Source organism: Protomyctophum bolini, assembly GCF_963924005.1.
Source record: "Protomyctophum bolini genome assembly, chromosome: 10".
Classification (NCBI taxonomy): domain Eukaryota; kingdom Metazoa; phylum Chordata; class Actinopteri; order Myctophiformes; family Myctophidae; genus Protomyctophum; species Protomyctophum bolini.
Window position 1 is genome coordinate 18,320,319 of NC_137871.1, and position 24,927 is coordinate 18,345,245.

At 41.7% G+C, this 24,927-nt stretch overlaps 1 protein-coding gene across 1 annotated transcript in view; it reads right to left on the reverse strand.

Moving 5' to 3' along the window:
- frmpd3 (FERM and PDZ domain containing 3) overlaps positions 1-24,927 on the reverse strand; it is a 181,610-nt gene that overhangs the window by 18,654 nt on the left and 138,029 nt on the right. Inside the window, exons 9-15 of the mRNA XM_080773906.1 lie at positions 18,713-18,820; positions 15,612-15,743; positions 13,835-13,954; positions 10,846-10,982; positions 7,444-7,570; positions 5,893-5,982; positions 2,609-2,791 (exon numbers count right to left, since the gene is read on the reverse strand). Coding sequence (XP_080630032.1) covers positions 2,609-2,791; positions 5,893-5,982; positions 7,444-7,570; positions 10,846-10,982; positions 13,835-13,954; positions 15,612-15,743; positions 18,713-18,820 — 897 coding nt within the window. The remainder of the gene's footprint in view (positions 1-2,608; positions 2,792-5,892; positions 5,983-7,443; positions 7,571-10,845; positions 10,983-13,834; positions 13,955-15,611; positions 15,744-18,712; positions 18,821-24,927) is intronic.

Sequence of the window (24,927 nt, forward strand, 5' to 3'; positions counted from 1 at the left end):
CGCAGTTCAATCGCAGGCCGTTTCGGCTAATTAGTGCCATCTTAGAGTGCGGGGCCTCTTCGAGTAGAGTGTGGAAACTGAAATTCTTTCCTTGAAAATTTACCAAACAAATTGTCGTCCCGGCCAAAGTATTCATTTTACACGCATGTTCTTTGGTCATTTTGTGGCCACACATGTCCTCTTTCACACAATGTGACCAACAAAGCACAGAGACATACAGAATGTGAACTACGGCCTTTTAAGTGACACAAAAACAGTCAATCTGCTCATTGACCTCCATTGTATAATTCTTACGAGGAAATTATCACGCTGACAATTCTTAACTCGCTCTTATAACCACATTTTCAATCGTACCAACACCACAATCGCACATGGTGTACCTCAATATCTCAGGCCACTCACAGCGAAAAAAATATTTGCATTCGACTTTTACTTTTTGCGATAGAGCAATTTGTTCGGGGCATAGTTTCCTCCATCCAGGACCATTGAAATCTCCCAGTCATAGTGCTGGCAAGTAGTAGAACTCTTTTTACTTCCACAGCTGAGACATATAAGGGCTTAATTACAGGGCTTGACATTAAAGTTACAAGATCTCAAAGAGTTGCTCTGCGATACCTTGTGAGCTTGTAGGTCTGCTATTTGTGCAATTAGGCTAGACACATGCAAGTGCACGCACGCACGCACGCACGCACGCACGCACGCACGCACCCACCCACCCTGTCTTCCTATTGGCTGGCCTTTACACAGCTCTCGCAAGTGCGCGCACGCACGCACGCACACACACACACACACACACCCTGTCTTCGCACGCACGCACACACACACCCTGTCTTCCTATTGGCTGGCCTTTACACAGCTCTCGCAAGAGCACGCACGCACGCACACACGCACACACACACCCTGTCTTCCTATTGGCTGGCCTTTACACAGCTCTCGCAAGCGCACGCACGCACGCACGCACACACGCACGCACGCACGCACGCACACACGCACGCACGCAAAAAAAATAAAAACATTTTTTTTTTTTTTTTTTTTAATAAAAAATTGAAAAAATTGAAAAAAATGAAGAAAAAAATTGAAAAAATTGAATTATTGAAAAAAATTGAAAAAATATATAACATTGAAAAAAATTGAAAAAATTGAAAACTTAAAAAAAAAAATACTTAAGAAAAAACTTCAACTTTTTTTTTTTTACTTATTAAGAATAAACTTAATTTTTTTTTAATAAAGTTTTTTTTTTTTTTACCTTTAAAGAAAAAAAATTAAAAACACTTCTACAACTTCCACATACTTTATTCCGCTTTATGCAGTTATTTATGCTTAAACTATAGTTTTTCCAAATGTTCATACTTTTTAAAACTTTTACTTCAGCTTTAATACATTTTCTACTTTTGTTTACAATATGCTACAGTCCCGAAATTTTGATTATGGATTTAGACCACCAATGGGAACACTATTACTCCGGTCCCCGAGTTTCAAACTTGACACGGCAAAAACTTTATACATTGCAATTTATGCGAGCCCACGCAGTTTCTACAGGAACTGCCTTTCTAGTTATTATTTTTCTTCCACTAGTCTTTATTTTGACGCACTACCCCTCCCTCAGTTTTGACTGTACGCACTTGAGCCATATGTCAAATTGACCGGAAAAATCGGGAATCGATGGCGTGTACTTTGCTAAGAGAAATGTTGTATAGTTTAATTGATATGAATTTATTAGTGAATTAAATTATCCCATTGACTTCAATGGAAAAATGCAAAAAATCACATTCAAGTATTTTTCCCTCTGAGACTGTAAGCACTATAGTTACAAAACTTGGAGGAATATTTCCTAATTATCACTAAAATTAATTAAAAATATATATTTTTAGGTCGGCCTCATGGTGGCGCTATAACAGCCCACTTTACCTTTTGGCTCATAACTCTTGAACCGTATGTCGTAAAATCAAAATTATTTTTTCCCTGGATTCCTTGGGTCATGACGCATCTCCCCATATAGGCCACGCCCATTTCCGCCATGATGGATTTTCCGCCATTTTGAATTTTGTCCAAAACACACTTTTTGCTTTTCCTCCTACAGATTTTGTCCAAATCTCACAAAAATCTGTACACGTGATCTCTGGACCCATCCGATTAAAACACAAACGCAGATTTTCGGTAGTGCGTATCGTTCGGCCGTAATCGTCTTCCGAAGTCAGGAGGGGCCTATATCACGAAAAATGCCATAAATCACGAACGGAATGTCCAATCCATCCAAAATTTGAATCACATGTCCGGGGTGGTTCGTTCAACCGAGTTCCAAATTCCAAGCAATTCCATTTTCATCCATAGGGGGCGCCGCAAACGCGATAAATGTAACCGTTTGTCGAAAAACCAGAATTTCGGGGGTTAAATCCCCTCCGAATTACTTACACACGATTTAAGGTGTGACTTGAAACTGTAACAGGCTGGCAATATCAGTGGGAGGGGTATATATATGTAAGCCACTGCGGCAACCACACTCAATTTTTTAAAATTGCGACCTCTCCGAGGTTGTCTAGTTTACTATGTATATATGTTCTATGTATTACTAAGTTACTAATATAATGAATGTGTTGCAGTGGGCTACCTTGGCCTCGTGGATGGCCACCTCGACGCGCGCCACGCCCTGGTTCTCACGGTACAGCTGGATCTTGCCGACGCGGCTGAACTCGGTCAGCACCGTGGTCAGGTTGTTCTTCAGGTCGATGACGTGACTGATACCGTGGCGAGGACCCACCAGCAGAGTGGTGCAGGCCGACTGTTTCTCATCCTGCCAAAATAGGAGTGCAACTGTTAATCAAGCTAATCCAATTTGATGATCAGAATTGATTCTGATTGATGATTGATGTTTTTTTTAATGTATTTATTTTTCTATTTTTCAAAATAAAATATCCCAGGTGCTGGCCAGGGCCCTTTCCTAAAAACACAGTGGATTTAGAAGTACAATATTTGTCTTTGAAAGTCACACACAATAAACTGCATACTCAAGTAAAGTACAACTACTTACAGTACTCGAGTACAGTAGTAATTTGTTACTGTCCACCACTGGTATTTACAAAACCCCGAACAGAATGTGTTTGTTCATCAGCTAATCGATGGCTTTGTTTACGTTGTAGAAAGCCACTCTGTTTAACAGTCAATTCATCAGAAACCTAAAATCAATATGTGCAGAAAGAGCCATGCATCTTGGGTCCCGCCTGCTGCCAGGCTGGCTGGCCTGCCACACTGGAATGCTTTCCATTATGCAGGTCTAGTATTCTTATGCTGGATTAATTTCCTGTTGATCAATGATTACACTCATACATACAGTACTTCCTCATGCAACTTTACCTTGAGTAGTAGTTTTTTATTATAACATGAACTGGCCAATTGGACTGCAACTTAAAAACCTATGTTCATTGTTCATACAGATGAATAAATGGAAACGCTCCCATTAGCTTAGTGTTCGTAAAACACACTGACGAAGCAACCAAACGTACGGCACCGCCAGGTCCCCCATATCCCTCCCTCTCACTCAGCTCAGCTAAGACAGGGAAGCTGGCAGAACCTTTGCTAAAACATCCAGGCCAACGCCCAGACTTCTCCCTTCTGAACTGTTGCAATTAGAACTGCAGACTCACTCTCAATCTTCCACCGTAATCTGAAGATTCACCTCTTCGAACTCCATTTTAGCCCGTAGCACTTGTCCTTGCCTCGATGACCCATCTTATGACAGGCGTTATCCTCAAGTAATAAACATTTTCTGTGAATTACACATTTAGGAGCTTCCACTATGCGTAAACGTTATCTTGCGGCCACACAACCCACTATTAATTTTGCCTACTCCTATATTTGCGGGTGGAGGTGTGTCTGTAGGCGTGTTGATGCGCTTTCCCTAAATTTGCTATCTTATGCACACAGGTTTAGGACAATGGAAAGTGCCTCTTCAAACCACCCATAATGCGTATTGTTTGATAAAAGAATGCACGTCTGACTCTGAGACGGTGAGACCTGAGTTGGAGCTGCCTCGGCTTGAGTCATGTTGCACAACATTCACAGCTCAGAGGTCTCGTTCTGTCTTAATTCTCAACAAATCTCTGTGATTGGAATTTTACTATAATCAGCTGTGTCAATTCCTTGTGCTTATTGTGTTTAATTGTCTAGTCAAAGAAGTTATTAGATTTGCACGAGTGAGGCTGTGTTGGAGCTACTGGACACAAAACAACCCGGCCGTTGTATCAAATATAAATAGGCTATGCCTATATTTCAAGGCAGCAACGTGTGTCGCTCTCCCATGGCCATGGGCCATAGTGTAAATCACTGGGCATAATGTTAAATGGATAATGGATCTCTTAAAGGCAATGGCAGGTGGCACTGTGATTGGTTTAATCATTGTAACGCCCAAACCACACCTATGCATAATGTAAGGGGTAATGGAGGTGTTTTAGCGACTTGGGCTGTGGCACAAGATAACAAATTTTACAGGGCCACACCTCTCACACAATACTAAATCCCCAAATTAAGGAAAAAGGGCCCATTGTGTACAGATTATATATTTTTGGGATATTCTACTGTTCATTCATTCATTCAAACAAACCTTTATTTATTCTCAAAAGCCACATACAACATTTTCAAAGCAATAAACAAAAACAGAACTGAACAGCAACATGTCCTCATCGCGTGATGTAATAGATGCTTAAAAACAGTTGCAGACACGTGGGGGTAAGGGTGCAATCAAAGATTTAAATTCCACGTGGTTGGGGCACTAAAACAAAAGGCTGTTTTCCCCAACTCTGTGTTTACATTTGGAACCTTTAGAGTGAGCCTGTGACTGGAGCGTGTCCTATATGTTACAGGATTCCAATCCAGCAGAGCTTTAATATACAACGGTAAAGTCCCATCGATTGCTTTAAAAATAAACAGATACCAGTGTTTATTTTGACTGTGAGACTGATGATAGGTTCTTGATTTAACTATGACCATTGATAACTATTTCTATACATTTGATGTATTACCTTTTGGCTTTTGTAGCCCTTACTTACTGTAAGTCGCTCTATATTAAGATCGTCTGCTACATGCCTAATTGTAAATGGAAACAATTCTGACGATTATGCAATAATAATTACGACTAGCTCAAATGAATTGCGAAGAGGCGATGATGTAACATTTGTGACAGGCCTAATAGCAGCTACGAATCCCCAGAGGGGTGCCCTGGGCACTGCCGAGGTGTACCATTACGCACAGCTTGACACCTCAGTATTGATTTCCCACACCTGGCCTACAGGGCAGGGCTCCGTGGATTCGTGCAGTGAATAAGCAAATCGAGTATTGCAATAATTCAGGCACGGCAGTCAAGTAAATGGTTTCCACGGTCATACCATACTCAATCTCCCTTCATTCTCATTTGCCAACAAGCTAACACATACTAATCTACATGTCGTTGTCGGGCAGAAACCCTGTACCTCCATATTTTAACTATTCATTTTTTGTAAATGAATGTCCTACTAAGTAGGATATTCATTTACAAAAAAAATGAGTAGGACCTACTTGATCACACTACTACAGCGTCACATTATTCACATAAACGTATCAAAAGTAGCAGATCTATATCTGCTACTTTTGAATTTGAATCCTGAAAAGTAACCGTTTTGGACATAGGTTTCCACCCGACAGAGACCTACGATAGTTCATTATAGGCTACTGTTCAATCTTCATCCTTGGTCACAGCACCGTTCCAGCAGCCTGTCAGTGATTAAACTGACAGGCTCACAGGAGTAACACCGTCAAACCGAACGCAATATCATTCCAATAACTGGTTTATCATTGTGATGAAAGTGTCTGACTTAACTGGAATAATGTTGGACTTTAGGTGTGAACAACAGTATAATTTACCAGTCCGACAGTGTTGAAGAGCAGTCCACCGAATGGCGGCAGGTCGTTGAGTACGCGCATGTACTGCAGCTTTCCCTGGAGTGGAGGCACCTGTCAACATACAGCATGAGAATACACAGAGATGCTTGATCTCATCCACGGTAACACCATACATCTCCTCATGGGGGCACTGTTGAGCCACTGATGAAGCCAAGCACCACCAGTGTGGTTCTCAAACATTTTCATGTCAATGACCCCCAAATTGTATGTATGTATTTGTCCACCTATCTGAAAAATTGTTTAAAACATTTGTTTGATTTAATCATATAGGACGTACCAAACAGCCATAAATGTGTTATATAATTATGTTTTCTTTTTATAGGACTACAGCAGAGATATAATTACTCCCATAAGGGAATGCTTAGATACTGTATATAGTTGCTGTCGTGCAGAAACCTTGTATCTCCATATTAAAAACTTAAATGAATTGCTCTAATTTGTCATATAAGCTTGTAGATCGGTGATTGCAGCTTATTTTTTTTCATTTTGTTTCAATCAAGTGAAAGTGATTAAGTATGTCTGTGGGTTTTATAAATATTTAATCAATGAAAAGCACCTTGTTCCCACTGCTAGACGGAGGAGGCTGCTGATAGGTCTTTAGCAGCTGGGACAGGGTCTTACACAGTGGTATAAAGCACCTTGTTCCCACTGCTAGACGGAGGAGGCTGCTGATAGGTCTTTAGCAGCTGGGACAGGGTCTTACACAGTGGTATAAAGCACCTTGTTCCCACTGCTAGACGGAGGAGGCTGCTGATAGGTCTTTAGCAGCTGGGACAGGGTCTTACACAGTGGTATAAAGTAACTAAGTACATTCACTGACGTTGCAGTATAACGCCAGGGCTCCACTGGGCGCGTCTGCGTCGCGTTGCGTCTCCGACGCGTGCGTCAAAAAACGAACCGGTTCAATTTTAATGGTGACGGAGACGCGACGCAACGCGGGGCGTCGCGGGCAGTGGAGCCACCCTTCATTGAATAAAAAGGGAACATTCTGTGACGGTGACGCTGACGCGACGCAGACGCGCCCAGTGGAGCCCTGGCGTAAGTTTGAGGTATTGTTTTTTACTTGAATGGAGTATTTCCTTCAGTAGGACATACAGTAATAGCAGACCTACAAGCTCACAATGTGCCGCTGTGCATTCTATGCTATTTTCAAAGGATTTTTGTAAACTTGTGAAACAGCATACTGCATAATGAGTACTTTTGGTATTTTAAGTACATTTTGATGCCAATACTTTTGTAGTTTTACCCAAGTGAATTCTGAATACTGGACTTATACTTGTATCAGAGTCTTTCTACATTGCGGTATTGGTACGAAATGTGAGTACATCTTCCACCACTGGTCTAAAGCCCAAACCACACCAATGGTTCGCCATGCACCTTGTTTGGCTGCGAGGAGTTGCATCACTTGGGACGACTTGGGTTGACATGCAACAGGACATATCACACCGCTGGGACGAACGCTAAAACGTCCCGGCTCGACCCTTTGGTGTGGTTTGGGCTTTACACACGTACCTTGTTGCCAGACGGAGGAGGGTGCTGGTAGGTCTTCAGCAGCTGGGACAGGGTCTTACACACGTTCTTTTCCTTGACGGTGGGCAGCAGGCTGAGTGGCAGGAACGGCTCCAGACCCCACTCCTTCCTGCAACATATGGGCTGGAATTAAAGCAGTGCATGCTTCTCAAACCTTTTCAAGTCAAGGAGCCCCCACATTGATATTGCTGCGAACCCCCATTTGTAAAGGTTTTGTGTCAGAGACCTCCCAGAAGAGATTTATTTTTTCCACACCTGTGCACTGGAGGTTTTTCTAAATAGAAACATCATTATGATCAAAATTTGACACAACACAATACAACTGTGAAACATAAGCAACCTAACCATTCAATAACCAGTCAGAATCTATATGTGACCTAGCTCTGTTCCATAGCTCTAATGCGTTGCATTAGAGCTATGTTACTATCAACTTCCGCCGCTTGCATGAATGCAGACCAGCCTCTACTCTTTAGTGTAAATAAAAAGAACGTTTTTGCTACTCACCAAAACAAAGGCGGGTTGTGTCAATAGAAAGACTACTTTCCTTAGTGGAAGCACTCTGAGCCCCCCACCACACGTATAAACTGTACTTTTTGGCCAAAAAGGGATTTTGTTTCCACCGGAAAAAAACATTTTTAGTTACTCCGCTGCGCCCTCTACTGATATTGCCCAGAGAACTGCCTCATAGAGAATATTTTTCCTCCGGTGAAAAAAAATCCCTTTTTGGCCAAAAAGTACCGTTTATACGTGTGGTGGGGGGCTCAGAGTGCTTCCACTAAGGAAAGTAGTCTTTCTATTGACACAACCCGCCTTTGTTTTGGTGAGTAGCAAAAACGTTATTTTAATTTACCCCAAAGAGGAGAGGCTGGTCTGATTTCGATTTGAGATTTAAAACTGAAAGTCCCATAGCCTTACTGCAGGGCAGAATCGTAGAAGCAGTAGAAGGCTATGGATCAGAGCTATATGTGACCATTGTTGATTTGATTTCAACCTAAATGTGTTACCTGTAGTCTTAGATCCATGGGCAAAGAGTTCCAGAGTTGTTCTCGCTTTACTGAGTCCAAATTAGTTCTTGCACACGGGAACAACACAATCAACGTTTTACTCAATACTGTAAAGTACAATTTTCAGGTACATTTACTTTACTTGACCATTTCCATTTGTTATACTTTATACATCCCCAAACTGTTAAGCTCAAGACTCAAAAGAGAAATGAGATGTTTGAGGACCCAAACTAGTGAAAATAGCACATCTACAAGCTCGCAACTCGTCGCTTTGCTCCGCGAAGAGCTTATGGATCAGATATTTTCACTACTTCTTAAACGTTTTGACCCACTGTTTGCATTATACTGTACTGTATATTGTAAAGGAAGGGCCTCAACCAAATGAAGCCACGCCCAGTGCATCACAGGAGCTGGTCGACTCTGCATTGTATGTATTAGAAGCTCACATCTAATGCTCACGATGCAACATGTTGTGAGTTTTTGGAAACCGTAATGCCTATAAGCCTTTTAAGACCGGAAGAGACTGATGCGCCTTGGTGAAGTTGAGGGGCGTTGACGCAAGCGACCACGGCCCTGTGAGATTGTCGTGCACATGCTTATGGGTGGGTGGATTATTTACTCTTGCAGAAAATCAATTAAGTAAGCAGGACCTTTGCTTGTAACAGATTATTGCCTATACCTGCTGGCTGCTGCCCACCTACGTAGTAGCGTCCTACCTACAGAATCATCCATTCAGCCAGCCAGCCAGCCAGCCAGCCAGCCAGTCAAACGTATTCACAGTGCGCAACACCGCTGCACAACTAAGTATTAATCACCCATAAGCTCCCCTGCCAGTCGACTGGCATACATTCTTGGCTGGCGTGACACAGCCAACCACCATAACTTAAGACTGTTATGAGCACAATGGAGTATGTTGTGGCTCCGTGGATGAGAGGGCACAAGCATAATGAGTTGCCAGGTTGGTTTTGAGGATGAAATTTAAAAATAATTAAGGAGAAGGCAATTTCACAGAGCAAAGGATTTTCTTTTGTGCACTTGTCATAATGGAGAATTATCCTTGAGTAATTTCTTTTTTTTTATACCGGACCAGTTCATTATTAATCACTTAGATATTATTTAATGAACAAACTTGGTTATGAGTAATATGGGGAGCTGGGAAACTGTTAATGAAGTTACAAATGTAATTCTTCACTTGGGGCGGGTAATATCTGGGAGGTTAATTTGAGGCTCACTTAGTTCGGAAGCAGCAGACCAACTCCACGTGTTGAGGGTGCACATGCAGGTAGTGCAAGAGGTGAAGAAGACGTTCTCAAAGTGTGGTCCGAGGACATGCAGGGGTCCTTGAGGGGGTTCAAGGTGGTCAGTTTAAACACTTTAACCGAAAACCGTTGAACCACTTTAACCCCACATACTGCACATTGGCCATTTTCAAGAAATCTGGAAACATGTGAAACATTTTGCATATTTTACGTTTTAACATCAGATCTCGCAAATGATTCCCGTTGGTAGAAATTGCAATAGTGCATTGTAGAGAAACATCGATAAAATAGATTTTATTCTGATTTATCTGAAAAAAAAGCCATTTTAGTGTCCGAATGTTTGTGAAGAATGGGTCCAATATTCAGTTCAGTGACCATGCATGGGGCTAATTGTGCTGAGCAGGGAGAAAAATGTAGCCGAGCCTGAATGCAAAAATATATCCACACTTGTACATCACACTATAATAACATATTGGTTCATTCTATCCGTGAGTTATCTGACTAAACTAGCATATCTTTGTCTCCACACACCTCGCACAACAATACCCCGTGCTCTCGCCTCAATGTCTGCTGCTTACAAGCCCCAAAAGATAATTTATTGTGACTGTGAGTAGTATGTATGGACAAGTAGGTCATACATGGCCTACTTGTGCACAAGCAGAGCGTGCACGTACTGCTATTAACTAATGTCTATTACAACTGCTGTTCTAAATCCTTTAGACCCGTTATTGACCTTATACCAACCTTGAAACGTACCTTAGTTACGTCACCATCAACAGCCAATAAGTGACCACCATTCTTCCCGCGGCATACAGTATACATACGCAGCCGATCACCAAACGTACCTTAGTTACGTCATCAAGAATGGTGGTACCCTTATTGGCCGGTAGCCAACACCGACATACATACATACTTATTGGCCGGTGTACAACACCAACATACATACCCAGCCAATCACAGTACTTGCACGCTCTGCTAGCGCAAGTAATAATAGGCTATGATCTATCTTCGAACGGGAAAGGACTAGTTGACTAAATAACTGGCTACTAAACTTTGTGCATGTGCAAATCTGTGAGGTTAATTTGAAGGCTCCTTTAAACTTGGAGGCGGGGAAGACTTACTCCACGTGTTTGAGGGAGATCTTCTGATTGGGCCGGGCTGAGGACACAGTGATGTAGATATGAAGCGCAGCCAATCGCAGCGTGACGTCAGACTTCCAGTCCACGCCGAATCGGTCCTTGATAACATCGTTGCGACTCTGCGGGGTACATAGCAGTTATTGTAAGAATATAGTTTTTATTGCAATCATCCCTGTCAACTACTTTTACATCAGTAATTGTCAAGAAATGTAATGAATGAATTCCAACATTCACAAGTTGGGTCAAGGATGTTCTATCCTTTATAGTACATTGGAGAAGCTCAGATACAACAGGTACAAATCTCGCCAGAAATTTGTAAAGGCTTGGTCCCCTTTCATTGAATTCACCCTTTCACTATCTTTTGATGCTGTATCCTAGCTGTTATAAGTGTTTTCCTACTGTCATTTTTCTGTTTCCCTTGATTTCTAGAAACGATGTACACTCTTAACTCTTTAAAAGTTTTTCATTTTTGCTTGTCAAGGTTAGAGTCTGGTTGGTTCACTGTGTAGCCCCTTAGTAAAATGCAATTTTTATTGTATTTATTTTATTTTATTATTTATTATTTTATTCATTTATTATTTATATCCTTTATTACCCGTTTTTTATTATCGTGGTTTATGGTTTTATTATTGTTGCTTGTGTTGTTGTCGTCTTCTTTTGTGAGGGAACCAGGGAGGGTGGGGTATATGTGGGGTTGTTTGTCTATCAAAATTGAAAATCCAATAAATAAAGTTATATATATTAAAGAAAAAGAAATGTAATGAATAACCTCTGGTATGTTTATTCAACAACACAATGGAAAGCAATAGCAGTTAAAGCAATCTTTACTCAAAGGCAACCCACCAGAACTTTTAAAATGATTAGGATTGTACCGATTCCCATTCCTTCATTTCTATGGGTACATGGCACCTGGCAGTATGGACTGTTGAACATCGCCTGTCACCAGGCTGGCCTGCCACACTGGAACACTGTTTTGTCGGAATGTTGGATTAGGATTACCTCCTTTGGGTGGATTGTTCCTCTATAAGGTGTGGACTACTTTTTCTTTGTGGATCTACCATGTGGATTGTTATCTTTTTGCCTGATGTGGCTGTATACTTTCTTATGTGGACCTGCCGTTGTGCTGCTACCTTTTGCACCTTACATGTCAAACCACATGTCATACCTTATGCTATGTGGATCCTGCACCGATGCGTTGCCACTCTTGTATGTCAAACCTCAATCATGTATATATACTATTGCTATATAGTATTATGTAGATTAGATTTGTGTCTTTCTTTCCTGGAAAACAACAAAATGATGGAGCTGTGATGAACCTGTGACGTGACAAATAACTCTCATTCTGATTCAGTTCCTACTTGCAACCGCATTTCGATACCCAGCCCTATTATGAACACATTGTATTTTTGGGTTTAGATACGGTCATGGGAAACTCTACGTATTTGCATCACTCTCGGAAACATGATTTCATTGAGTTGGAAGTCGGAACAGCTTGTGATATGTCTCTGATTGTGTCCCTGTTGGCGTCATTTTCTCCTCCGGCAGCAGATTGCTCTCCTTCAGCATCAACATGAGGGCTGATTGCACCTCACATCTGCCTGGATTGGCAACCAGTGAACTTCACCTCTATAGTTGGACATATTTCAACTTTTTTCTTTTATTTTCATCTTGTAACTACAAACTTCCACTGCAAAAATCGAAACCTTTGCTCTACAAGCTACTTTTGATCTACAAGCTCAAGACGCAATGCATCGTGACGCATTGTGAGCTTGTACTGTAGATCAGATACTGTACCTGTGAGCTTAGAGCTACTACTGACAGTTTTCAGCTACTTGTGAACATGCTTGTGAGCTTACCGCTATTCTTTTTTGTTATTTTTTAACACCACTCAGTTCAGACGGGTTTGATTTTTAAAGTGGTTACCGGTAAGTCTGTCTGTGTGTTTTACAGTATTCATGTTGAGCCAAAGAATAGTATTAACAGCTAAGTTGTTACTAAATAATAACTACATTTGTGGAACACAGAACTCTTTCCGTTTCCTATAAAGTGAGGGTTTTGGACCAACTGACACTGCAACGATACAAAGGTACACCTCACATCTGCCTGTAAGCAGTGTTTACTTTGGGCTTGTTTTTCTATACATAGCTTTTTTGGGCTTGTTTTTAAAGTGTAGTTATTTGGGCTTGCTTCCTTTTTTTTCTTCATTAAAAAAAAAACAACAAACGCCCAAAATAAGACGTAGGGAAATGATAAATCTCGCACACACTTTTAGAGCATATCCGTGGTCATCATATGGGCATCTAATGGTATGCTGGTAGATGGTAGAATGGTAGATGGCAAATGGGGAATTTCCATTTTTGTGTATTTTATTTGTATGTCAAAAGTCCATAAAATGACCTGAAAGAATCTTAATTTCATTCACCTGTTTTCTTCCCATTACTGCATGTTCCTCCAAACACAGCTGTTTTGATTACAGAACTACTCAGACACTCAGACATCCAGACAGTGTATTACTCAATTTAAACTTAATCAGCACGCTAAAATATGTATCTGAAAACATTATAGGTTAGAAATAAGCCACACATGCTGAGATCCACCGTTTGTCCCTCAGACTTTAACTTGTGACAAAGAGACTATACGGATGTAGCTAACGTACATAGCTTGAAGGGATGCAATGCTCTGATTGGTTCAGAAACACAGAGGCTTCCGTTTCAGAGTGAAACTACAAAATAAAAGCCATTTCACCCCCACTTTAAATGTTCTCCACATACCCCCATTCAAATATATTCTTTTCAAGAACTTTTTGAAAATAGCAGATATACAATCTGCCAAGCTTATAGATTTAAATTAGCTGATGCATATCGGTTTAAAGTGCTCATTCTTTTGGGCTTGTTTTGATAGACGTGGTTGCTTATTTCTCTCGCAAAACCTATTAACACTCAGTGCCTGTAAGCCAGTGTTTTCTTATTACCTGGATATAAAGGTACTCGAATGCAGCGGGGTCCCGTCTCAGCAGGTCTGCCGGGTCCTTGGGGAAGAAGCAGATGCGGAACAGACACTTCATCCCCTGGAAGTAGGTTCTGTGCACGACCTGAGACACAAAGCATGAGAACACCATCACAATCACAACCACCTGACGATACTCCCACACAGTAAGGTAAACCAGAAACGCTTTGCCGACACTGCAAGTAGCATGAGCTTCATTTTCCATCCACCAGCAGCTGTTTAAAAACCCGGAAGAGACGCCTTCTAAGCTGTACCTTGCATCTTCGTGACTCTACTGGGAGACACACAGCATGAGACCACCTTCACAGTCACAATCACTTGGCCTCGTCACAGATCACAGGCTGACAGGTGTGAAGCAACATTTTCTTGCAGTCAGTTTTCTAAGCATTTTGTAGTCGGGTAAAAGCTAAAAAGAGGAGAACCACTGAACACTTTTGTTTCCTTCCTATTCCACTACATCTCAGAGATTTAGAATATTAATACAAAATATACATGGACGGATACATGATGATGTATTATTAAAGGTTAAAGCCACCCAGCAGCACATTCAGTGATTACATTCTTAAATGCATTTTTTGTGGCTTTCGCCTTTATTTTTTATGGAGGGACAGACAGTAGGCTGACAGGAAATGGGGAGAGAGATGAGGGGATGACATGCAGTAAAGGCCGTCGGGATCGGGAGTCGAACCCGCGGCACACTGCCAGACAGGATTACCAGCCAAGGTGCCTGGACCGCTGAGCCACGGCCCAGGCCCTTCCCCACCTTCTTATACCAACACCCATTGGTGGTTACTAATTACAATCCAATAATTAGGAAATGGGCCATTCTGCATAATGACTGAGTACTTTTACTTTGGCGCTGTGTTATCTTATGCCAATACTTTTGTACTTTGACTAAAGTAAAATACTTTTACTTGTAACAGAGTATTTCTACATTGTGATATTGTCGCGTTTACTTTTAACTATGCGTTGGTCCGACTCGCCCCATTACAAACGCTGTCGCTAACCCTAATTGCACGCAAAGCCACGTTTTTGAACTAATGTGAATCAGAATTAGATGCAAAGAAGGAATATGATATGCACATCCCCATAGTTTTTTTTTCTCCCCGTCCTCTCTTTATTTTAACGTTCCGGCCGTCTAGGCTTTGTCAAGTTGGGAAAAAGGAATTAGATCCCATAAAAAAATAGCAGATATACAAGCTCTTGGCTCACAGCGCGGCATTCGTGCCACACTGCAAGCATGTACATTTAAGCAATATTACACTCGAGGGGGTGGTTTAACGTCATTAATGCACGCCTGCGATGCTGCACAGCAACGCAGAAGTGCATTAATGACGTTAAACCACCCCCTCGAGTGTAATATTGCAATTATACAACAGTTACCCTTGAAACAGATGTAGCCACTATGACCACAAATGTCCCAAGAAACTAGCTAGCTTAGCCATCGAGTATGCTGCGCTCTGGGAGTACAGAGCAGCTGAATTCTTTGTTTTGATTAGCCGTTCCATGATGCTGGTGTGAAGCACGGCTAGAAGGCTGTTTCAACCAAGCAGATTGCTTCATCGAAACAACCTGTTTCACTGTCAGCCAATGTCGCAGAGGAACATTTTTAACTGGAGGTGTCTGAAATTGAATTACGCAGCAAAGAAAGTAGCAGATCTACAAGCACCATATTTGAACTTTTTATGTTTTTCATAAATTACTGACATAATGTGTGTGTGTGTGTGTGTGTGTGTGTTTACATGCGACAGAGGCTGGTTGTCCTGCAGTAGATGTAATCTCTGGTCGTGTTCCAGGCCGCCGGCCTCCAGGACCAGGGAGAAATGCTCTATGTAACGCAGAGACAGACGATCCTGCAGAGAGGATATTACATCCTGGAGGGAGGGAGGGAGAGAGAGAGAGAGAGAGAGAGAGAGAGAGGTGGTTGAATAGATGGCATTTTCTTTCGTCATGGCAGATCAGGATATACTGTGTTCCACCAATCATATTTATCTGTTGTGGGGTGGACAGAAAACTGTGTGATGGAGTTGTGGGGACAGCACTTACAGCGCTCTACGCCACGTGCTTTTATTGTTCTGTGGGTATTTTAATTTGAGTGGCTTTATAGAGAACAATGAACTTGTCATCTACCGCAGTGCTCCCATGGGGGGGGGGGGGGGAGGAGCAGCGGACAAAATAAAAGTGTCCACAATACACAGTGTAAACACACAAATCACTACACAACGCACAACTCTGAGTACACGCACGGTGAAGTAATCAGCCTTAATTTAGGTCCTTAACTTAAATGATCACTCAGGATTTAACTGTGGGGCTTCTCCTATATCCTATTTCTGCAAGGCCAATAAGAGGATATTGTGTGTGTGTGTGTGTGTGTGTGTGTGTGCGCGCGCGCACACACTCCTTGCTACTATACGGCGATAGCCATAGCCTGAGTGTCAGGCTATGGCTGGCTGAGACTGTATAGGATTTTGAAATTATCCCAAACGTCAAAATGTGTTTGAGGTTCAGAGATAATACAGTGACAGACACTCTTCTATATAGTGTCAGCTGAACACAGCTTTTGTTTTTTTGATTGATTGATTGATTGATTGATTGATTGATTGATTGACTGACTGATTGACTGACTGACTGGCTCCCGACATGCGTAGCAGGTTAAAACTAACCTGTGGCAGGTTAAAACGAACACATGCACTCAGCATCAATATCAGTTTAACTACTTTTAAAACAATCTTCAAACTAAAAAAAATAATACTCTGGGGTCCTTGACGTGAAAAAAACAACATATGCTTTTAATAGTTTATCCAAACAACACAAGCATTAACATGGTGTCACAGCTGTAAAGGTACAGAAACAGCCTGAACAAGGGTTGAACAATTCATCAAAAGATTGTAAAAATATCACAATATGATCTACTGCACTTTCTGAATTGCAGATGCTGCAATTCATCTTTGGAAATATTTGGTCCATGTGGTGGAAGAAGTAGACATTTATTACTTGAGTAAGAGTATCAATACCACAATAGTCAAGTATGTAAACGTCTGGTATTAAACATTTTGAGGTAAGAGCTAGTATTAGCATCAAAATATACTTAACGTACCAAAAGAGGCCTACTCATTACATGGGTTTGTCCCATTTCACAAGTTTGTCATGTATTAAAAAAAAACCTGCGTCCAAAACGGTTGAGAAATGACAGAGTTACCGTGTGGTGGTCCCTCTATTGTACCCTCTACTGTACAGTACTGTACTGTCACTGTACTGTACTGGCACCCCCATAATAGTTAATACGTACGACGTGTGTGTTTTTGTGTGCATTAGGTTGCGCACAGGTGGTGAAAAACAACCATGCTGTTTTCGTGCTAATACGCAGCCAGGCACCCAGCCAGCCAGCTACCCACACACATAGCTCCATAAGGGAGTGGTTGCACCACTCAAAAAATGTGTTTAGCTCACTGTCTAGAAGTCACATACCTCCGTCCCTTTACTTTCGTTTAGTTTTACCCATATCGACCAACAGGCTTCACATTAAATGAATCCGCTTGGGGAGACCAACTAGGCCCAATCAATAGCGGGTGACACACAATGCTATGGATTTTAGCTGTGGCTTCCTCGCCATCGACGAACAGCATGCACGGCATACATTACTCTGTAAATATCTGCCCAGGCATCCTGCATGCTGTGCCATTTAAGCCCTGCCAATGTTTTATTGAGCTGTATTACATATCGTTGCTGTTGGGTGGAAAACCTTGTATCTTCATACTTCGTCAATACATACCACATCATCAGACAATACAGCCAAAAATAGCTGATCTACAAGCTCAAAATGTGACTTTGTAGATCTGCTATTTTTGCTAGTGAACAATATTATCGTCTCTGTCAGGCAGAAACCTCTTACTGTATATCCATGTTTTAACTTTTTGTGCTTTTTTCATAAATTAATGCCATACTTAATCGTACTACAGCGTAACACTAAGGTATCAAAAGTGCTGTTTATGAATTTGAATCCTGAAAAGTAACAATTTCAGACATAATTTGTTTCTATACCTGACAGAGAGGAAATATATTTTAAGTGAAAGTGATTGAATGTCTGGGGGTTTTAGAAATATTGAATAAGTAACAGCTTGTGACTAAGTCATAACTACAAATAATTGCTCATAAAATACATCATATTCATATTCTTATTTTCTTTGCAAGTCTGCATTTTACACCTTCTGGGAATTAACTTTGGAGAAAACAAACAAACATGTATGTCTATGATCCTACCTGTATCACCAAAGAGCACCCATCTATAAGAGCCACTGACTGATTCCAGTAGCCCTTCTATTTTTCTATTTTTAAATAATAACTGCATTGGATTCATTGGAAGACAGGTTCTTTTTTTCTTCATGTCCTGAAAAGTAACTGTTGCGGACATACAAGGTTTCCACCCGATAGTGACAGTATTGTACTGTAATTCTATTGTATTAGGCTGACAGGCTCTCTTTAAAGGCCTGCTCCATTTCTGCAGAGGAAAGATTTCTGAAATCTAATAGAGTGAAGTTAATGAGTCTAGGAGGAGGAGAGTCACATGCAGTAATGACTCCTCTGTCTGCGCTCTGCATTGTTGTACAGTATGTCATTAAGAAGGACGTTCTTTTAGATCTGCTACTTTTTGAAAGATTAATTGACACCCTTGGAAAAAACAACTTCTGAAATGGGACATTCTGCATAATGAGCACTGAACACTGTCAATACCTTGGTACTCAAGTACAATGTTGACTACAGGAGTGAATACAGTTCTCCCCTTAACAGGGTGAATACGTACCCTTAAAAGGGTGGATATACCTTTAACAGGGCGAATACGTACCCTAACAGTGGTTCGGCTGTCAAACGTGAAGGACTTGATCTGTCCATTCTCTAGGAACACCTTCAACACATTTGGTATGAGCAGCAAGGAATCGTCCTTGAGCATTGTCTGAAAGAGATGGAGAGGTGAGACAACACAGTAAGAACGACAGCCCTTCTGTCAGCAGTGTTTTGACAAATGGCGTGTGTATGTGTGTGTGTGTGTGTGTGTGTGTGTGTGTGTGTGTGTGTGTGTGTGTGTGTACGTGCGTGTGTGCGTGCGTGTGTGTGTGTGAGAGAACAAGCCAGAAAAAGGTCAATGTCTTTCTTCGGGACAATTTGAAAAAGGACATTCAGAACCTAATTTGTGAATGATGACGTGAGGAGGCTACCTTTTAAATAAACATCAAACAACTTCAGACCTGTCTGGGCTGGGCCCGGGGGAACACAAAAGCCTGAGGTAAAGTGTTTCACGGTGAAATAGCCCTCTAAAGCTGCAATCCACAACTCATTGAGCGCAACGGGGGCAGCGCCCAGCGAGCACTTACAAGGTCAAGTGCTTGCTCAGGGACACTTAGAGGTTGTGAACCATGCAGTGACATTCTGATTCCCAGACTCAGATCAATGAATGAATTATTCATAGGATATAGAATAGTAAATTCTAGGGGGGAGGGGTAAATCATTGATAAATCATTGATAATATATACATTATTGAACAATTATTGAGATGATTTCTCAGAGGATTTAAACCACGCCACGGGTCATGTGGACAGGGTTAAGGTATGCTAATGCAATGTAACTAGTAGTACATCTGTATATGGTAGAGTATGTTAAGACAATATAACTAGCACATCTGTATGGTAGAGTATGTTAATACAATATCACTAGTACATCTGTATGGTAAAGTATGTTAATACAATATCACTAGTACATCTGTATGGTAGAGTATGTTAATACAATATTCATTTACCTATATTTGAATTCTCTGAGAGATCATTGTTTAATTCACACATTAATCATGTTACCAAGATTGCCTTTTTTCTTGCCTTTGTTTTTTCTCGGCTTGACTACTGTAATGCACTTTTTTCAGGACTGCCTAAGAAAACAACTGACAGATTACAACTTGTCCAAAATGCAGCAGCCAGAGTTTTAACTAGAAATAATATGAGAGAACATATTACTCCGGTTTTGGCATCACTGCACTGGCTTCCGGTTGTTTTTAGGATTGATTTTAAATTTATTTTACTTGTCTATAAAGCTCTCAATGGTCTCGCACCATCCTACCTACATGACTGCCTGCCTAAATATGTCCCAAACCGCCCCCTAAGGTCTTCCACTGCTGGCCTGCTCGCTTTGCCAAAATAAATGGCAACAAAAAAATACGGGGAAGCAGCTTTTTGCTTCTACGGGCCGTCGGCATGGAACAAGCTCCCACTGTACCTTCGTCAGGCAGCCTCTGTAGACATTTTTAAAGCTCAGCTCAAGACCCACTTCTAAAACATTGCTTTTAATTGATCTTTTTTTTTATTTTTATTCATGCCCTCACTGTATTGCATTACTGCTTGTTTTTTAATGTCGTTGCCTTGCTTTTCTTTTATTCTCCATTGTTCTGTAAAGCACATTGAGCTGCATTTCATGTCATGAAAGGTGCTATACAAATAAAGTTTTATTATTATTATTATTTTATTATTGAGGGAGACCCTCATTTACAATGATGCCAAGATTACATACTGTATAAACAACAATGATACAACAACACAAGACCAACAAAGAAAAACAATAAGTTAAGTAAGTTCCTAAAATAGCCAATTGATGCTACAGTATAAGCCATTCCAGTTTAAGTTCTTGTTGCAAGAGATTCCAAGAATCAGGTGCACCAATGCTGAAAGCAGGTAGCCCTGCCTGAAGCTCATAGTATCTCTCCTATCAAAGGACACATTTCCTCTCAGTGCTAGATGTTTGGTCTCCTACATTACACTACACGGGCTGACCACGATTGGAATCCCGGGTTTTACGCTAGTTCGCCTTTTTACGACAGCTATAATTTGGGGGGAAAAATCAGTCTGAACCGAGTGGTGCTGTACTGTACTTGTGCTGTAGTACTGTACTGTACTGTACTGTACTGTACTGTACTGTACTGTACTGTACTGTACTGTACTGTACTGTACTGTACTGTACTGTACTGTACAAGCCCTCCTCCCTGGCCTGTGTTGTTTATGTGTGTTTATGTGTGTGTGTGTGTGTGTGTGTGTGTGTGTGTGTGTGTGTGTGTGTGTGTGTGTGTGTGTGTGTGTGTGTGTGTGTGTTAGGCTGTACTACAGTGGACGCTATTTCCGTACTCGGACGGACAGACACTGGGACAGACCCAGGCAGCCAGGGACACACATTGCTGTGTTACACTGTGGAGCGTAACTTGTCATTAGTTATGGCAGTGAAAGAAAAAAATTGACAAATTATATAAGAAAGACCCAAAGGTAAGCTTGTAGGTCCGTTTTCATGATATTTGTCTGCATTTCCAAGTGCTTTTCAGGGTGGGGGTCGCCAGTTCAAATATGGTTATTGTTCTGTTCGATTTACGGCTCTCCATGCGTTATTGTGTCATGAGCCAGACACTGAACCACTAACTGCTCCTGATGAGCAGGTTGGTGCCTTCCATGGTTTCCACATGGTGTGAATGTAATGCACATTTTAAAGTGCTTTGGATAAAGACACTTAATTTCCAATGCACCATTTACAGTTCAGTCACCATTTTATCGAACGATAGGCATGCAAGGACAGGTCTTGTCAAATGGACCTTAGGTTGACACAGAGCACTGTGCGTTTTCCTGGTGACTTAGCATTCAGCCGGCCCGACACAGAGAAGATACACCACTAACAGAGTCTATCTATTTCCCATTACCAGCCAACGCCATCAGCCCGGCGAGCGCACAGGCTGAGGGTTGAGATGGAGCCGATTTGTGACACGCGGTGAAATGGTGTGTTATGAGAATCTCTCTGTCTGTCTGTCTGTCTCTCTCTCTGCTGCCATGTCGATAATGGTCCGTGCGCGGGTTAGGTGGCCCATGCTGATAAGAAGGTCTTCGTCCAGATCGATAGTAGTCGGCAGCAGGGGAAGGATAGCTGTGATTAAACTGTGGTCTGGGTGCAGTTGACACCATTATCGTCTCTGCCCCATGCTGTGCCACGTGTCTTTTGCTTCAGACCCTCTGATCAATGAGAGTTACAACTACGAGACGGAATCAGGGCAGGAGGAGGAGGAATTAGTCCACCCCCCACTCGTTACTCTAAATATTAATTGAGCTGGTGTGGTGTGGTGTCTTGACGAAAAGGGACCAGTCCCCCTCCTCTATAATCAAACCCTCACACAGGGCAGTAGTGGGAGGTAACTAAGTAGCAGGTACTTTCACTTTACTTGAGTATTTCAATTATTAGTATTGCAATTACTTGACAGTTTTAGTTACTATAGGCTAGTTAACTTTGCAGATTTAGATTTTTACTCAAGTCAAAATGTTGAACACAGGCCTTTTACTTGTAACAGAGAAAATGTTTCGTTGTGGTATTGCTACTTCTATTGAAGCAGAACAGTACTTTACAGTATATCACTGTAAACACTACACCGGGTTGATCCCGTTGAGATCTAGGGCATTAGCAACACGTGTGATATTGATTGCTGGTTGTGTTCCGTATTGACAGGTAGCTTGCCTGGAAGGCTCGGACTTCCATGGGTAGCAATAATGACATGCTGGATGAATCCAGGGCTTAGCAGGTACATGACGATGAGCCATTGCTTCTCATCTTCTATTAAAATGCTAGTCGTCTGGGTTGCACCAAAATATAAGGCGGGAGGGGAACAAAAATGACAATGACAAATAGCCACACTGTGTCTCTTTGTTGGCAGTACTGTTTCTCAACATGGGGGACCAACCAACATATGGATCTGTAACACTGAGAGTGTACAAATGGAACCAAATGGACCTGTACAGGTCCATTTGGTTCCATTTGTACAGTATGCCAGAGGCCTATCTACAATAAGGCGAGGACAGGCGTCCAAATCCATTTTCTGCCTGGCCAAAATCCATACAATGAGAAAAAAAAGAGGACAAAAACAAGACCTGAGAACTATATATTAGTGGACAGCTGATTGGCCGTTGCGGTAGAGCGCGACCCTCAATCACCCATTGGAATGTAAATGCATGCCTTTCAGCCTTTGTATCCTACTCGTCTGGCAGATATATCTCTTTGAAAACCTTTAGTGCTACGATTGTGCGCGGGCAGACAACAATTAATACATCTTGCCTGCCCAAAATTTAATTCCTGGAAACGCCACTGCAGTATGCTCTAGTAAAGCCCTGAGAGTATACAATTATATCATGTGGGTCCATGGGTGGCCCATAATGCATAGTAAATAGGGATGCACCGAAAGGATAATTCTTGGCCAAAACTGAATACATAAATATCGGAAACAGTTGGCCGAAAACCGATATACCTTATATCAACTGGCTACAACATGGTTGATCTGTTGATACGTGTTTTGCCAGCCAGGCATGTGTGTGCGACGCGCCGTGCTTGTAGCTGTATTTTGATCACGTCATCACAACAAAACATTAGGCTACGTATAGGTAACCCCGGTGTTTTGACTATTCGGTGATATTTTTCGACCTTAAGGCGAAAATATATTCTGTGGCCGAATATTCGGTGCATCACTAATAATAAACTGTGGTCCTAAAAAGGTTGAGAACCATCGATCTATTGAGCTATTTCCACAATTTAACCAAAAGCTACAGAGCTATTTTCACTAGTACAAAGAAGAAAATATTCAATATTATACTCTGGGCTGCGCAAACACGTGAGGAGGAATGAAAAATTACACCATTAAAGAGCCGTGCTGCAGACAGTGCTTTGATCCGTTTTCCCATCTGTCACCTGTGGATCTTTGTTCAAACCCCCCTCACATCAAGATTACAAGAACATGTCAAAGTTGTGCCCTGAATGATTCCCTTTTTAATGATGAGGTTTCTGTTATTATTAGGCTTGTGTTATCAGCTAGAACACATCTTACCCAGCAGGTTTTTTTTTATCACAACACAGCATGAATAAAGCCTTACACCAAACAGATTCTACTTCAGATTACAACAGTCAGTCAGGCGAACAAAAAAAAAAAAGATTTAGTTCAGCACATTTGTCAGGCCGACGGCACATTGTCAGATCAGATCGCATGAAATAAGGTGGCAGTAGTCTGTGGGAGCTCAGGGGGCCGGAAGTTGGCTGCACCTTAACCATGCAGCACAGCACGGCACGTCAGTGACTAGTCTCGATATGCAATGCTACTGCTAGCTTCGATATATACTATCTACACCAGTTAATTGTGTTATTTATGCCATCCTTAACATGTCCTAAACTGTGCTTTTCATTGCCTTGATTAAGATGAAATGGATATAGCGAGACCCGACTACGAATAAGCAGTTGAAGATGAATGGACGAAATCGCGAGACGTTTTTCCAGTTTTTCATGTGTTCATTAGACATTCGTTCATTCGTTTTTATGTGCAATGGTAAATTCCCTTTGTATTTAGGGTTTCTTCCTGGAGGCTGAACCCTTGACAGTGAAACGGGCCAATGAAATAAAGACTGATAGTGTAATGTATAACTATCGCACGCACCTACGCACCTCCCCCTCATTATATATATCTTTAAATACGACAACCTCTGTGGGCGGAGCTGCCACGTGTGCATTCTGAGTCTGTACCAAACTGTGACAGGCGACGCCGCGACAGCAGCCTGTCAGTCATTTGATTTTGACACATTGCCATTTGACAGCAGGCGCGATCAATGGATGAAATAAGCAATATTACATGAGAGGGTGTTCTTTATCGATTGTCATTAATGCCCAGAAAGCAGCAGGCAGCACCTCGCGGGTGAACAGTATCGGTTTGACTGCACGTCATTTCGCTTTGTCTGTCTGTGACACCCCCACCCTTTAGCTGCAGGATTTATTTTCTCTTCTCTTTACGATCACTTCTGAACATCGTATTAAAAATGTAACGGTAGGAGCAGTAACCTGTGTGTGTCTGTTGTTACAACGGCGTGAAGAAATGAATGGATGTGTTTTTTCAGCCCGGGGGCAACAGACACACGTAGATTACCACGACTGCCTTCAGGTTTTTCATACAATGTTCAGATGGTAATAATTCGACATTAAACCGACACAACCTACTGACGTGGGCGGGACCAACTCGAG